Source organism: Hyperolius riggenbachi, chromosome 1 (assembly GCF_040937935.1).
Source record: "Hyperolius riggenbachi isolate aHypRig1 chromosome 1, aHypRig1.pri, whole genome shotgun sequence".
Classification (NCBI taxonomy): domain Eukaryota; kingdom Metazoa; phylum Chordata; class Amphibia; order Anura; family Hyperoliidae; genus Hyperolius; species Hyperolius riggenbachi.
In genome coordinates this window covers 78,761,638-78,779,073 of record NC_090646.1, presented here as the reverse complement: position 1 = coordinate 78,779,073, position 17,436 = coordinate 78,761,638, and the positions used below count along the sequence as shown (strand labels likewise).

At 44.3% G+C, this 17,436-nt stretch overlaps 1 protein-coding gene across 3 annotated transcripts in view; it reads left to right on the top strand.

The window, feature by feature from the left end:
- Nucleotides 1–17,436, top strand: part of SPON2 (spondin 2) — a 40,229-nt gene that overhangs the window by 16,886 nt on the left and 5,907 nt on the right. The window contains exons 1-4 of one of the 3 annotated variants that reach the window (XM_068275582.1): nt 4,698–4,770; nt 11,214–11,421; nt 16,150–16,373; nt 17,127–17,318. In XM_068275582.1, coding sequence (XP_068131683.1) covers nt 11,226–11,421; nt 16,150–16,373; nt 17,127–17,318 — 612 coding nt within the window. In that variant the 5' untranslated portion in view covers nt 4,698–4,770; nt 11,214–11,225. Of the gene's footprint in view, nt 1–4,697; nt 4,771–11,129; nt 11,422–16,149; nt 16,374–17,126; nt 17,319–17,436 lie in introns of those variants that run through there. The other 2 variants (XM_068275590.1, XM_068275572.1) reach the window with 2 other exon arrangements.

Here is a 17,436-nt window from a genome sequence, read left to right as displayed (position 1 = left end):
AATTGTTTTATTTTTTTTACACACAATTGTCTATTTATAGAGATATTTCTGCCACTCAGCATGGGTATGTGGAAAAATACACCCCAAAACACATTATAATACTTCTCCTGAGTACGGCGATACCACATGTGTGGCACTTTTTTGCACCCTAACTGCGCTAAGGGGCCCAAAGTTCAATGAGTACCTTTAGGATTTCACAGGTCATTTTGAGAAATTTCGTTTCAAGACTACTCCTCGCGGTTTAGGGCCCCTAAAATGCCAGGACAGTATAGGAACCCCACAAATTACCCCATTTTAGAAAGAAGACACCCCAAGGTATTCCGTTAGGAGGATGGTGAGTTCATAGAAGATTTTTTTTTTTTGTCACAAGTTAGCGGAAATTGATTTTAATTGTTTTTTTTCACAAAGTGTCATTTTCCGCTAACTTATGACAAAAAATAAAATCTTCTATGAACTCACCATACTCCTAACGGAATACCTTGGGGTGTCTTCTTTCTAAAATGGGGTCATTTGTGGGGTTCCTATACTGCCCTGGCATTTTAGGGGCCCTAAACCGTGAGGAGTAGTCTTGAAACCAAATGTCGCAAAATGACCTGTGAAATCATAAAGGTACTCATTGGACTTTGGGCCTCTTAGCGCACTTAGGGTGCAAAAAAGTGCCACACATGTGGTACCGCCGTACTCAGGAGAAGTAGTATAATGTGTTTTGGGGTGTATTTTTACACATACCCATGCTGGGTGGGAGAAATATCTCTGTAAATGACAATTGTTTGATTTTTTTTTACACACAATTGTCCTTTTACAGAGAGATTTCTCCCACCCAGCATGGGTATGTGTAAAAATACACCCCAAAACACAATATACTACTTCTTCTGAGTACGGCGATACCACATGTGTGACACTTTTTTGCAACCTAGGTGCGCTAAGGGGCCTAACGTCCTATTCACAGGTCATTTTGAGGCCTTTGGATTCTAGACTACTGCTCACGGTTTAGGGCCCCTTAAATGCCAGGGCAGTATAGGAACCCCACAAGTGACCCCATTTTAGAAAGAAGACACCCCAAGGTATTCTGTTAGGAGTATGGTGAGTTCATAGAAGATTTTTTTTTTGTCACAAGTTAGCGGAAAATGACACTTTGTGAAAAAAAAAACAATACATATCAATTTCCGCTAACTTGTGACAAAAAATAAAATCTTCTATGAACTCATCATACACCTAACAGAATACCTTGGGGTGTCTTCTTTCTAAAATGGGGTCACTTGTGGGGTTCCTATACTGCCCTGGCATTTTACGGGCCCAAAACTGTGAGTAGTCTGGAAACCAAATTTCTCAAAATGACTGATCAGGGGTATAAGCATCTGCAAATTTTGATGACAGGTGGTCTATGAGGGGGCAAATTTTGTGGAACCGGTCATAAGCAGGGTGGCCTCTTAGATGACAGGATGTTTTGGGCCTGATCTGATGGATAGGAGTGCTAGGGGGTGACAGGAGGTGATTGATGGGTGTCTCAGGGGGCGGTTAGAGGGGAAAATAGATGCAATCAATGCACTGGGGAGGTGATCGGAAGGGGGTCTGAGGGGGACCTGAGGGTTTGGCCGAGTGATCAGAAGCCCACACGGGGCAAATTAGGGCCTGATCTGATGGGTAGGTGTGCTAGGGGGTGACAGGAGGTGATTGATGAATGTCTCAAGGTGTGATTAGAGGGGGGAAATAGATGCAAGCAATGCACTAGCGAGGTGATCAGGGCTGGGGTCTGAGGACGTTCTGAGGTGTGGGCGGGTGATTGGGTGCCCGCAAGGGGCAGATTAGGGTCTAATCTGATGGGTAACCGTGACAGGTGGTGATAGGGGGTGATTGATGGGTAATTAGTGGGTGTTTAGAGGAGAGAATAGATGTAAACAATGGATTTGGGAGGTGATCTGATGTCGGATCTGCGGGCGATCTATTGGTGTGGGTGGGTGATCAGATTGCCCGCAAGGGGCAGGTTAGGGGCTGATTGATGGGTGGCAGTGACAGGGGGTGATTGATGGGTGGCAGTGACAGGGGGTGATTGATAGGTGATTGACAGGTGATCAGTGGGTTATTACAGGGAATAACAGATGTAAATATTGCACTGGCGAATTGATAAAGGGGGGTCTGAGGGCAATCTGAGCGTGTGGGCGGGTGATTGGGTGCCCGCAAGGGGTAGATTAGGGTCTAATCTGATGGGTAACAGTGACAGGTGGTGATAGGGGGTAATTGATAGGTGATTGATAGGTAATTAGTGGGTGTTTAGAGGAGAGAATAGATGTAAACAATGGATTTGGGAGGTGATCTGATGTCGGATCTGCGGGCGATCTATTGGTGTGGGTGGGTGATCAGATTGCCCGCAAGGGGCAGGTTAGGGGCTGATTGATGGGTGGCAGTGACAGGGGGTGATTGATGGGTGGCAGTGACAGGGGGTGATTGATAGGTGATTGACAGGAGATCAGTGGGTTATTACAGGGAATAACAGATGTAAATATTGCACTGGCGAATTGATAAAGGGGGGTCTGAGGGCAATCTGAGCGTGTGGGCGGGTGATTGGGTGCCCGCAAGGGGTAGATTAGGGTCTAATCTGATGGGTAACAGTGACAGGTGGTGATAGGGGGTGATTGATAGGTGACTGATGGGTAATTAGTGGGTGTTTAGAGGAGAGAATAGATGTAAACAATGGATTTGGGAGGTGATCTGATGTCGGATCTGCGGGCGATCTATTGGTGTGGGTGGGTGATCAGATTGCCCGCAAGGGGCAGGTTAGGGGCTGATTGATGGGTAGCAGAGACAGGGGGTGATTGACTGGTGATTGACGGGTGATTGACAGGTGATCAGGGGGGATAGATGCATACAGTACACGGGGGGAGGGGTCTGGGGGGGGGGGTCTGGGGAGAATCTGAGAGGTGGGGGGGGTGATCAGGAGGGGGCAGTGGGCAGGGAGGGGGATAAAAAAAAAATAGCGTTGACAGATAGTGACAGGGAGTGATTGATGGGTGATTAGGGGGGTGACTGGGTGCAAACAGTGGTCTGGGGGGTGGGCAGGGGGGGGTCTGAGGGGTGCTGTGGGCGATCAGGGGGCAGGGGGGGGAAATCAGTGTGCTTGGGTGCAGACTAGGGTGGCTGCAGCCTGCCCTGGTGGTCCCTCGGACACTGGGACCACCAGGGCAGGAGGCAGCCAGTATAATAGGCTTTGTATACATTACAAAGCCTATTATACTATTTCCATGCGGCGATCCGGGTGCTAGTAACCCGCCGGCGCTTCCGAACGGCCGGCGGGTTACTACGAGCGGTGGGCGGAGCCAGTCCCCGGCGGCTGATCGCGTCACGAATGACGCGATCGCCGCATAGCCACCCACGCAGCCGCCCCCGCCGATGGGCGTATTGCGGTCGTTTGGGCCTGGACTTTGCCGCCGCCCATCGGCTGGGGGCGGTCCTCAAGTGGTTAAGACTTGTAACTGAACAGGCGCAGAATGCTCCCGGCCACGGCAGCACGTCCAAGGAAGGGCGCGGCCTTCATGTTCTGGAGAGGTGAGCCCTGTTTTGGAGGAATGTAGGATTACAAGTTGGGGCCCTTCACAGCTCTGCAGCTTCACAACTCTGCGGCTGCAGGCGCTGCTCCCCCAATAGGTACATCTATAGGTACATCTCTGATAACGTGCTTTCTCTAGAAGGCACAGATCCTAGCAACCTGCAATGATGAAAGGCAGGAGAAACAGATACAAAGCATGAAGAGCCCACCCTGGAGGTAAAACCTCACTGTTATCAAAATCTAAAAAGGGGGAGGTGGCTTACCTCATTAACAACACATTCTTTTACATATGAATTTTAATCTGCACAGGCAATGCGTTTTGTGGGTCTGCGCCCACTTCCTCAGGCCAAATACAGTTCCAAAGGTGTATCTTGAGCCAAAAACTGCCTGCTCCCATATATGAATGTTGAGGTAAGCCACCCCTCTTCTTCAATTTTAGTTGTTGTTTTTTTTACTCAGTTTTATCTATCCCCTGGAGGGGTGTACTCTGGTACCTAATGGCTGTGCCACTGATAGGACCTTTGTTGTTTTGCCAAGAATGTGACCGCATCCAGTTCTAGCTGAGCACCCGAGTGGAGTCGGGTTTATACACCTCCACCATGCTTCAGTGGTTGGTTGCCCCTAGTGCAGCCTTCCTTTGTGAGTGCCACTATTTTCTGTGCCATTTGCTAGTTTACCTGTGAGGTACCGCACCATTTGGGTTTTTCATTTTTTTCTTTTTTAGGTGTTGGTCACCCAGCATCTATGGCACTGGACGCTCCTAGGAGTCAGCTACACCTAATGAAGTCATTTCTTTTAGGTTTTTTTTAGCAGACCTTAAATAGTTAAAATCACAGCGTGATTATTCAGAGCAGTGAAAGCGTTCTGCACCGTGATGATCAAATAATCTTTTCCAAATGCTTTGCGTGAAAAAACGACAGGGAGAGCCCCGCCACCTGAAACCTAATTTGTTTAGTCAGCGCCACTAGATTTACTTTATTGCTGAAATTTCAACCAACTGGCACACAGACGGTTCCAATCATTTCTGCAAAGGAAAAAAAAAAGGAAAGGGCTTTTGTCAGCAGCCTGTAAACAGTCGGGTCTCAAGGTTATAATGATTGTTGGACGCAGAAGACCCTCTGCAGGCATAAATAGCAGTGTCCCTTCCGTCTTCCCTCATCAGAGGAGCTTAGCTGCCAGCAGACACAGGTGCCCCCAGCCTGCCAGAGCCCTGAAAGACAAAACTAGTAAGTAAGCCTGCCCTCTTGTCTCTGCACAAAGCAGTGCTGCAAGCCATAGGAGAGAGATTCAGCATGGGGCTCACTCCTCCACCTTTGCTTTTGTGGAACTGCTCTTGTAAGCGGCCATTGCTTTCGCTAACTCTACACTTTTAAAACTAACATGCTTTCAACTTGCTGAACTTTATTGCTACAGAGTCTCTTTTACATTCTTCCACAAGTATGCCTTTGTCAAGCGTTTTATCCTGTTATTGTTCAAATAAAGTTTTATCTATTTTTATCACACAGCCTAACCTTTTACTGATCATTATATTTTGTGTGTTGTATTGTGCTTGTTTCCACTTATGAGTATTACTAACAATATTTTACATTTCTCCAAACCTTTACTGACCTGCTCTTTCTGATTTTAAGCTACTTTCTCATAAAGTAGTTTTGCTTTGCATTGGGCTTTTATATTTTTGGGGAAAATTGACAGAATTCCTACAAGGTATAGATATTTCACAGAGCTCTAACTTTTGATGCATATAGTGCAGCAATAGACATCAGCCAATCAGAGCAGCTTGGATCAAATTGGGGACCCAGCACTGCAAGAGCGTGAGCACTAACCGCTATGCCACCATGCTGTCCTATATATATGCTATAAATATATTAGGATTCTCTCTCAGGGCTCTTTTATACTATGGGTACAGGGTATGATGTGAATTATAGCAAGTTGTAGATTCTCATTTTTCTAGTTGTACGCGTCTATTGAATGTTTCAAGTTTCTGCACTATATTACTAAAAATATTGCAAACAAATTCAATATGTACATATAGTAAGAAATGCCACTTCCTTAGGAGGTTTAAGCACATAGAATATGCTTACTGCATAGTGAGTGCTTCTTACTGCAATATCAGCAGCCAGTGCTAGATAAGTAACCTGCCCACCTTTTTATGATTGAAAATGACTAATTAATCAGCTTCTTTCTGATTTACGGCTCCAGACCTTTTTCTCATATCTTCAGCATCTAAGCAGCTGGTTACATAACTCTCTAGAGCTACAGCAGCCAGAAAGTTTTCCTCGCAGCAGTGTATTTGCTTTAAATTGTGAACTTACAAATCAACTTCAAAAGCCTGCACTAATTTATTGTTTGCATAATCGACTCATAATATTGATGCAAAACTTGTGTTTTGTATTTTGAACATGTTAAACTTCATTGCTATAAATCCTGGAAAGAATGACTGGTTTTTAGGGTAACACAATGATCCAATCATATAGGATGACATTGCATCATGTTGGGTGCTCATCCGGATTCCGGCTAACCCGGATTCCAGATATCCGGGTAACCCGGATATCCGACCTTTTTTCAGCTATCCGATTCGAATTCCGGATTTCTGTGCAAATCCGGATAGCAATCCGCGGATATTTGGTCGCATACCCGGATATCCGCAGATATCCGAATACTGTAACTAAGGAGATGACATCATTGAGCCAATCAGAGGGCTCCCAGCAGAATCCCTAGAAACCAATCACAGAAGGGAACCCTGGCCAGCCCCACCTGACCTCATTGAGCCAATCAGAGCTCCCAGCCTAAACCCTAGCATCCAATCACAGAAAGGAACCCTGGCCAGGCCCCCCTGTATAATAAGGAGGGCTGCCATGATGAGAAATCTTGTCCTTGCTTGTGAATGCTCACTGAGAGACAGGCTCCAGTGCTGCTGGCCTAGCAAGTGCTGTACACAGTGATAAACCTAAAGCTGTTCAGTGATTAACCCCTTCACTATCACTACAATATTGTTATATTGTTAATTAGGTAGCAGCTATCTTGATTTCATTCAGTGAGTGACAGTCAGAGTGTGTGCTGCAGGGCTGCTGCAGCTGCTATGTGTCTCTGTGTGTGCTGTGCACAGACCAGGCCAGCTGCTGCCTGCTGGCCAGCTAGCCTTAGCTACAGTATAGGTTAGGGAATAGGATTACTGTGTTATTGTGTAGTTAGTACTGTAGTACTGCAGTCAGTGCTAGTAGTTGTTACAGTAGTAGTACTACTGTGTTAGCTTACTACAGAACTGCTGTGCTGTGAGCAGTGCCAGTGTGACAGTTAGTGTGCACTAGTGTCTTCTCCTCTGCTGTCTGACTGTCACTCGGCACTTGGCACTTTGCACGTGACACTTTGCACTTTGCATGTGGCACTTTGCACTTGACACTTTGCACGTGACACTGCCAAGTGCAAAGTGCCACATGCCAAGTGCAAAGTGCCACATGCCAAGTGCCAAGTGCAAAGTGCCACGTGCCAAGTTTCACGTGCAAAGTGTCACGTGCCAAGTACAAAGCGCAACGTGCCAAGTGCCAAGTGCAAAGTGCCACGTGCAAAGTGCCAAGTGCCATGTGCCAAGTGCCACGTGCAAAGTGCCACGTGTCAAGTGCAAAGTGCCACGTGTCAAGTGCAAAGTGCCACGTGCAAAGTGCCACGTGCAAAGTGCCAAGTGCCACGTGCAAAGTGCCACGTGTCAAGTGCAAAGTGCCACGTGTCAAGTGCAAAGTGCCACGTGTCAAGTGCAAAGTGCCACGTCTGGCATGCTCCTGGCAGTTGTTACACCTGCTGCTGCATTGCCCTGCTCCTTCTGCCTGTGCTGCTCCCACCGCCAGGGTGCCACAGGCCACTGCTGCTGTTCTGATACCGCCTATATTCAACCCAAAACACAATTGCTGCGTAATTTTTTGGAGGTGTCTTGGCTGAAAACAGTCATGTCCCAGATGTGCGGTTGGACTTTGGACACACACAATGGGCTTGATTCACAAAAGAGTGCTAACTGTTAGCACGTCCGTTTTTGCACAAACGATAACGGTTTCGCGTGAAAATTCACGTTTGCGCGCAAAACCGTTTAATTGCGCACAAAAATTCGCGATTGCGTGAAAAACGGCCGTGCTAACAGTTAGCACTCTTTTGTGAATCAAGTCCAATGTGGGCTGCACGACCGCTGTCGGGAACCTAGTCCTGATGTTAATTGACAGCCATTTTTTTTTTTTTATGATGTCCCCACTTAATCAATTTGTGTTACCCTTTAAAAAAACATGATGCTAAATGCCTCATTTGCCCTTAAAAACGTTTTAAAAGCAATTTAAAGGCCACTTCCGGTTTCCCTATCCAGATATCCGAATCCGCCCGGATATCCCGGATACTGGGGTCGGATATTCGATTCTATTCGGATACCCAAAAGTTCGGATCCAGATATCCGATACGGATATCTGAGTATCCGGATCAATTCGGATTTTGAAAAGGGTTATCCGAGCACCCCTGTTGGGTGGTTTAATCCCGACTGGACGCTGACCTTAAATCCATAAGACCTGACCTGCGTACTTGTAAAAGACAAATGAAGTGAAAAGTATATGGAGGCTGCATTATTTATTTCCTATTAAACAATGCACATTATCTGGCTGTCCTGATGATCCTCTGCCTCTGATACTTTTATGGTGCTCACACATCTATGGACTTGGCAGCTGATCGATAAATATTATCGAATTGGATGAAAATTGGTGCCGGCAACAGCATGCCTGATCGACAATGTGACCAATTTTGGGCCGAAACTGGTTGCATGTATCAATCGGACATGCTGCAAGATGTTGGGCCATCATGGTCCATCAGGTGCGTGGCAGTAACGACAAACAATATCGGGGCGAGCAACAAAACCCCTGGCGCTGTCCCCCCTAATGTCAAATGTGCCCCCCGTGCACTATACTTTACCTGTCCATGTCCACCACTGGCTCCGGGCTTCGCCTCAATCTGCATACACGCGCCCCACGTCGCAGCCGGAGTAATGTGGGGGCTTGTGTGACGTCACACATGCGCCAGGTGTACCACACCCCCTGCAGATCTGGTTAGGGATTAGGTTGTTGAAGGATGGGGGTGGTGTCTGAGAGCGGGGCCTCCTTCCAACCTGATGTGCCATATACCAATGCTCTGCCTCCCCCTCCGCTTGCATGTACTGTAGTCCCATTGAAATAGCTATGGAACTACAAGAAAACGGCCGCCCTATTAAAATGTCTGCAAATGCGGACTCTGGCGGCCATTTTTTTGTAGTCTCATATATGCAAGAGGAGGGGGAGGCAGAGCGGTAGTATACGGCACATTATTCCCCCAACCACTCAATACGCAAGTCGTAGAGGGGCAGTGTTCTCCCCAGAAATTTTTTTCAACCGGGTGGCATGAAATAATAGCCGGCTGGCATGAAAAAGTAGCCGGGTGGGGCAATATGAAAAAATGCAGGGCTTGTGCTTCTGTGCACAATACTGCTTACAGCATAGGAAGAGGTGAGCCGATGACAGCCGGGTGCTCACCAAAACTACCCAGGTGAAGCACCCGGCTAAAAGTGCCTGGGGAGAACACTGAGGGGGAGCCGGGAAGCAGAAAAAAAAGCTGTGTATATACAGCCCTGGTCGCCGGACTTTAGTCACACTGGGTCCCCATACACCAGGCCCTCCTGTGATGCCCTGTTGGCTGCCCTGAAGATCATGATGGCCACACTTGTTTTATGATCCTTAAAAGATGGGACCCCGGCTGAGAGGGTCACCAAGGGTAGGGAAGGGAAAGGGTGTAAACCTTGGGTGGCCCCATCAAAATTTTGATGGAGGGCCTTATGAATTACAACTGATATCTCAGGCTATTACTGCAGCAATGGTAATTTCATATGTATCTCGAGTGTCACCTCAAAGTAGAACTCCAAGCTTGATAGAAGAGAGAATTATGTAACAACATCCCCACACAAATGTTTACCAAGGTGAAAATAATATATAAATACGTCATTCGGACCTGCTCATATAGTCATGTGACCACTGGTTACTAGGGATGGCCCTGATCACTAACAATCTCCTTGACAGACAATTTTTGCAAGTGTAACCCCACCTACTGTCCCATTCCATCTCTGCAGCAAAGTTAGCACATCTGTGCACGCTTAATACACCTTTACATATGCAAACACATACGGTAGTTTAACTTCACTGGCCCTTTAATGAGGAACTGTAAGAACTTATAGTAGAATGCAGTAAAATGTTAAGGACATTAAATTTTACATTAAATATCTAAGCATCATAAACACTTTCTATAGCTATAGATTGCTGTATATTGGAGTGTAGCCTTACCTTGCCACTGTAGCTTAACTAAAGTTGGCTGGCAGGACTAAAGACGTTGCTGCATTGAAAAATTTCAGAATGTCAACCAGGGTGAGGAAAGATTTTACAATGAGCAAGCACTGCCTAAATAATTTATAAATGCCTAAAAAAAAAAAAAAAAAAAAAAAAAATGCAAATTTAATAATTATGCTATTTTCAGTTCTTCTTTAAAGCAAACCTGAACTGAAAATTAAAAGTCAAGGTAAACATACACAGGTCATACTCACCTCCCGTGTAGTCTACTCCTCAATCTGTTTCTCCTCTCCTGCGTCCTGTTTGTCCACTGTGATCACTGGAATTCTCCGTCCTCCATTTTAAAAATGGCCATTACTCCATAACAGCTTCCTGGTCAGCACACTGTTAAACTGTAATATCACCCACTTGAGCCATAGGGAAACATGGACATTACCTTGCACATCTGTTGTCCTTTCAGTTATAACTGACAGCAACCGATATATATTTCAGTTCTGCCAAAATCTTGTCAGAACCGGAAGGGAATGTTGTTAGAAGAAAATGGTGAGATTCTGAGAGGAACTGACGGTGAGGTAAGTATGTAATATTCATTTGCATCATGATAAACATGATGTGTTTGTTTTAAAGGATACCTGAGGTGACATGTGACATGATGATAGATATGGGTATGTACAGTGCCTAGCACACACATAACTATGCGGTGTTCCATTTTTCTTTCTCTGCCTGAAAGAGTTAAATATTAGGTATGTAAGTGGCTGACTCAGTCCTGACTCAGACAGGAAGTGAATACAGTGTGGCCCTCACTGATAAGAAATTCCAACTATAAAACACTTTCCTAGCAGAAAATGGCTTTTGAGAGCAAGAAAGAGATAAAAAGGGAAATTTCTTATCAGTGAGGGTCACACTGTAGTCACTTCCTGTCTGAGTCAGGACTGAGTCAGCCACTTACATACCTGATATTTAACTCTTTCAGGCAGAGAAAGAAAAAAAGGAACACAGCATAGTTATTTGTGTGCTAGGCACTGTACATACCCATGTCTATCTCATTATGTTACATGTCACTACGGGTATCTTTAAATAATTTTACTGGTTGAGTTTCCCTTTAAAGTGAGCCACGTGCTGGATATATGACATTATGGAAAAGCTTTGTTGGCTGTTCTGTTTCTAAACTGATATCACACTGATTGATTGCACTTGGAATTGATCTAGCCGGAATCACGTGGGCCACATTGCGTTATTAAGCAGCAATGTTTAGCAGATGTTCTGAGATGTCACAGAGGACAGACAGACTCCTCCATTCACTCCTTCCCTGTATCATTTTGTGTGATCTGCAGAGCCTGGGAGACATGACTCTACTTATTGCCGTGACTGTGCTATGGATTCTGGGTTATTCCAGCTGTCTACCCTTGAACGAAGATGCTATTTGCACCGCAGAGGGAACGGCTAAGTATAGAATCGTCTTCACTGGAAAATGGAGCCAGGCGTCTTTCCCCAAACAATATCCCATCTACAGGCCCCCGGCACAGTGGTCATCATTGATAGGTAAGTGATTAAAGTGGTGTACATGCGTATAAAGCAAGCGGGCACCTCTCTGCGAGAGTAGCAGAGATCTCATCTAGATAACATGGATGGAACGGTTACAGCAGCTATCTTCTTATCCTCTCTGCAGCTGAGAAGGTTCCATTCCATCACCCCTAATCACACAAGTGCTCCTTCCTTTCTGATTAGCAGGCCTGTCTGAGCTGTCAGCGATACGTCTTGGTTACCATTCGGAGCTCACAGCTTCAGGGGGCTTCTATAAAAAGACAGGTCATGGTTCTAGAATGAGATGTATAAATCTTTCCGCTTTGGAAAATATCATTTGTTGTTAAAAATACATGTGCTATAAAAAGCCTTTGTCTAGAATGGTAAACATACCTGCAGTGAGACAAAGTCTTAGCGGGTTATAAAGCTGAATTCTACACAGCCAAACAATTCCTTGCACTTTATTATCGCTTGTATTGCGGAGTATGGATTTTGTGGTACACACCTGCGAAAAAAGTAACATTTACAATTGCACCATAAAGGATTACTTTGGGCACAAACTGAAATAATTTGCCAGACAGTATTTGTGTTTATATTGTAAAGTATACATGTGCTGGTCTTGGCAAAAAGGGTTATACAGAGGCATATCTAGGGAAGGGGGGGAACTCTTTTTTCTTTGTTTAATTTTGGCTGCTCTCCATGCAAAAAATGTAAGGTGTAGCCTCAGTTGAAGTGAACCATGGCCTGTAAGAGTGAGGTATGGCAATAGGTTAATCGGTACATATCCCCAAAATAACAATTAGGCAGCTTATCCAGCCCCCCCCCCCTTAAAAAAGGTAACCAGGCAGCAGAATGTCTCGCAGATATGAACTAGATTCTACATAGAGAACACCAGGGACTCTATGGAGCAGCTCCGCCAGTACAAGGGGCCCATGGCACATTCCATACCTGCACACCTGTCAACATTACTAGACAGAGTGTAGGTTTTCCAGGGTATAGGAGCAAGCCTTTTTTTTTGTAAACCATAACATTTCACTGTTGGAGTATTTTAGCTCCCTTTTTTTTAAATAGAAAATTGTAACCGTTATTCGACATTATGTTTTGTGAGGAATAGCAATAGATGGTGCTGTATGAGAGAGAATGGGGAAGGGAGGTCCTAGCTCTCATCTGTGGACACCGACTCTTGAAGATAGAGTATTTTTATTAACGCTGAAAGCTTATAGGAGCTTTCAGCGTTACACAGGCTATACAAGTAGTCTTTTCAATACAAGTTGGGGAAATCAACGTTTCATACAGGAAAACTTCACAGTAAAAGCAGATTTTGTACTGCAAAATCAGACAATTCCAAAAGTTTTTCTGTGATGGGTTTATGTTAAAGGCTTTTTTATAGATGATAAAGTAACCTAATCCGCATAAGTATAGGCGTGTCCCTTGGTGTCAAGCTCCATTCACATCAAGAGTGGTTGCATGGAGCCACATGGAGCTTGACCTGGAAGCAATGACTGTCTATGCCCTTTCCACCCAATTTGTGACATCCCTACCCAACCACCCCCTCTGGCCTGATGGGCTAATGAAGAGCAGATGGGAGGAGCAGAGGGGTTAGAATGATACCTCAATGTGGCTGGAGATGGGTGGAGCCACGTATGTTTATTAGTTTACTAGCTGGTGACCCAGCGTTTACCCAGGTATGTATTTGGTTATTGTTGGCTCCTCCCACTTTTTCCTACCTTGACACGCGGTCACTCAATGACCAAGTTTGTGAGCTTTGGGGCCCTTGGCATAAATTTAAATTTTTCCATTGAAATGAAACAAATTTGATTGGCTGTATGTGGCTCTGCCCCTTTTGCGAATTTAAACCTGTCACGTAATGACCGACTGTACCGGGTTTGAGGCCTTTGCCATTAACAGTGCAAGAATGGCAGCATTGTACATTATCCACTTTAAAATCAAAAGGGGAATTTTGATTAGCTGTTTTAGGCTCCACCCACTTTCCTAAATATTACTCCCAGTCACCCAGAGACCAACTGTGCCAAGTTTGAGAACCCTGCCATTAACAGTGTAAGAATAGCTGCAGTTTATATTTTCCCATGTAAAGAATTTGGTTGTTGTGTTGGCTCTGCCCACTTTTTTTAACTTTGTGGTTTATTGTCACTATCGTCACTTTTACTGGTCATCCACAGAACCTAAGGTCTTTATCACATGTTTAAATGCAGGCAATGGGCAGAATATTTATAAGTACCCGGACCAAAAGTGCAGTTCACCGCAACTAGTCAAGAGTCATTCTATGCAGTGTGGGACTGGGAGATGGGAAAGATGAGGAAATCCCCTTGCTGGCCAAGCAGCAGTAATCAAGTGTTGCTGCTCACAGTGAAGACTTGCTGCAGGTTTCTATTGGGAGTAATAACACAGGGGTACTGCTGCTTGGCCAGCAGGTGGATTTCCTCAGTTTTCCCACCTCTCAGTCCAACACTGATTCTATGTACATAAAGAAAAGCTTGTACACTAATTGTTTGCTCAAGACAACCACTTCCATTGCAGATCTTTGTCACTATCACCAGTCTTCATGTACATGGGGCCAAACACAGCGGTGGTCTTGGACACACTCCCACCTTTGTAGATAGGTGCAGACACGGTCAGTCCACTACAGCACAAACGGACAGTGTACTGTATACAATTTGTAGAAAAAGACCAGCACACTTAACAAAACATCTTCTACACAATTTATGGCTTGAAAATGGGTGGTCAGCTCCCTTTCATTCGTCAATAACTTTCTTACTACTTGTCACAACAAAACAATCTATACCTTCTTTTTTTGCCACCAATTAGGATTTCTTTGGGTGGTAAATATTGCTAAGAATGATTTTATTCTAAATACATTTTAACAGGAATAATAAGGAAAAAAAATGGAACAAAAATCGGAATTTCTCAGTTTTTGGCCATTATAGTTTTAAAATAAAACATGCTACTGTGAATAAAACCCACGTATTTCCTTTTCCCATTTTACCCAGTTATTACAACGTTTAAATTATGTCCCTAGTACAATGTGTGGCAACAATATTTTATTTGGAAATAAAGGTGCATTTTTTTTCAGTTTTGCATCCGTTGCTAATTACAACCCCAAATATGCAAATATAACAGTAATATACCCTCATGCCATACACAGGAGAAAGTCGATGTCCCTAACGTAACTACTTTATGTATTTTTTTTAAGATGCTGTCATTTTTTTTACAAGTGTTCTTATTTTGATAACTATGGAGGGGGGTTACAGGGAGGGGGGAAGGAGGTATTAATTTATTTTAATTTAATGTAATAAATATAAAATATAAGGCTTGATTCAGAAAAGGGTGCTAAGTGTTAGCACGCCAGTGAAAAGCCACTTTGCATGAGCTAACATGCTTTGCACGTGCTAAGTAGTAAGCACATGCAAACTACTTAGCACTGTAGTTAGCACATGCAAACTACTTAGCACCATAGTTAGCACATGTAAACTACTTAGCACCCTAGTTTTTTTTTAAAAAAATCAGTGTTTATTCAACAAAGAAAAGGAACATATGACAGAATATGCAGTGTAGCAGCGCGCCTCCTAACTTTTCCAACAGTAGCTTCAGCATCAATTATCACTGTGGAAGATGAGAGGTATTGTTAACAATAATATAATGATCGTCACATAATATGTAGAGCTCAGATTGAATTTAAATTTCCTTTTACAAGATCATAATTAGCAAGACCAGGGGTATCTAACCATGGAGCTTAGCACCTTAGTTAGAACAGTGCTAAGTAGTAGTTTGCATGTCCTAACTACGGTGCTAAGTAGTTTGCATGTGCTAACTACGGTGCTAAGTAGTTTGTATGTGCTAACTACTTAGCACCCTAGTTAGCACGCCTAAAGCCTTTAGGCGTGCTAACTGGGATAGCACCGTTTACTGAATCGAGCCCATAGTGTGAAATGTGTGTTTTTTATTTTTACATATATATTTTTTGACCACTAGATGTCCTCACACTCAGAGAGGGTATTGTAAGCACAAAGCTCATTGGCTTCTCATTAAAGCCTTGATGCTTACAAGCACTCTGATTGGTACAGGGAAGACTTCTTCCCTTTGCCCAATCACTGCTCTGCGGGTTCCGACAGTAAGTAGTGCAGTCCATGGCCCTCGATTGCGAACGGTAGCAGCGATGGTCGGGGACGTTTTAAAACGTCCTGTGGTCCGTTAACATGGACCAACAGGACATTTTAAAACAGCGGGTGGGCGGGTAGTGGTTAAATATAAAATAAAACAGTGGGATAGCTAAAAAAAAGGGTCATTTTTAGGAGTAGGATAGATACAATAGCTCATCTCATCAGTTTTTTGTTTTTTTTTTACCAAGGTATTCCTTTAGACCTTTCTACAAAATGTACATGGGGCCGATTTACTAACGTGAGGTAACATAGTGAAGTGATGTGAAACGATCAATTGTCCAATTTTAGCAACCAATCATTGTAACGGAGAAGCTATGGTTCCTTTGAATCCGCGCATCACCTCAGTTCACAGCTTAGTAAATTAGGCCCGCGATGTTGAAACTAAGATGGATGTGCCTATTTGTCTGTAGTGGTAGTTAAGCTTCTATTGATTTTACCTTTCTGCTCCCAAGTGAAATCCATTTTCCTGCTTTGATCCTATCTTGTACTCTGGCAGGTGAGGCCAGCTGTGATCTATCCAAGGAAAAATAGCCATACAAAATGACTGTCTACTTGTCCCATCCCTCAGGAGCCAGTCACAGCACGGACTATCACATGTGGATGAGACGTGACCACGCCAGTAATGGAGTGAGGGAATTTGCAGAGAAAGGGGAAGCCTGGGCCGTAATCAAGGAGATAGAAGCAGCCGGAGAGAAGATCCAGAGCGTCCACAGCCTTTTCTCTGCTCCGTCCATATCTAGTGGGACTGGCCAATCCTCAACGGAACTGGAGGTCCACTCTAGGCACCCTTATGTAAGTACTGTGGTTTGTTTCCCTCAGAGCTTGTCTAGCTGAAAACCAAGCTGGACATTATTTGAAGTAGTTCTACATTTTGAGTTTAGCACAGTTTTACTCCAATTAATTGATGGGACTGAATCAAATGCGATGTGGTTCATCACATGGAACACATTTCTCAATTTCTCAGTCCATCCTAAGCACTGGCATTGAAGGCGCGTATACACGCCATATTTTTACAAACGACGGGTTCCGTCACACCCTCCCGCGGGACGGTCGTTCTAGAACAACCACCCCGCGGGAGGGTCTGACGGACCCGTCAGTTGTAAAAATACGGCATGTGTGCACACCTTAATCCAGTAGCAGTTTCAATAGAGTTATCTTGTTTGAGATAAGTTTTGCTTGTGACCTCAGTCAGCAGAACTCATTGTGCTGTAATTAACTTGGAATGCTTTAATCTCTCTCTCTGCTAACATAAAATACAGAAACTGAAAGCAGAAGTCCTCTATTATTGTCTCACACTGCCCCCTTGTGACATGTGGCCATGAATACACATTACAGCAGTACTAATTAGAACCTAGGATACCTAACAAAGAAGAAATAAAAAAAAAATGGGCTAAAATAAAATGTCCCGAAGCACTTGCAAACCTCTAAATAAATCGGTTACTAAAGGCTTAATATGGCCCTCAAGGACACCTGTACGCTAAGTGTGCAGAATATTTTTGCTCAATCGATTTGTAACTTAACGAACCATCTTGTATCCCATTTAAGGTCTCCTTTATGGTGAGGATCGTACCCAGCCCGGACTGGTTTGTAGGCCTTGATAGTGTAAATCTGTGTGATGGGAAACAGTGGAAAAAGACGGTGTCACTAGACCTCCATCCCTACGATGCTGGAACGGACAGTGGATTCACATTTTCTTCTCCAAACTATGCCACCATCCCCCAGGGCACCGTGACAGAGGTTTGTCATCTAGTAGACTTTATATCACTATACATTTACTGTAAGCCATTTATAGCCAAAGGAAATTTAGGACCACCAACAACAGTGAGTTAAAAGGAAAAACAAGGAAGAAAAATAC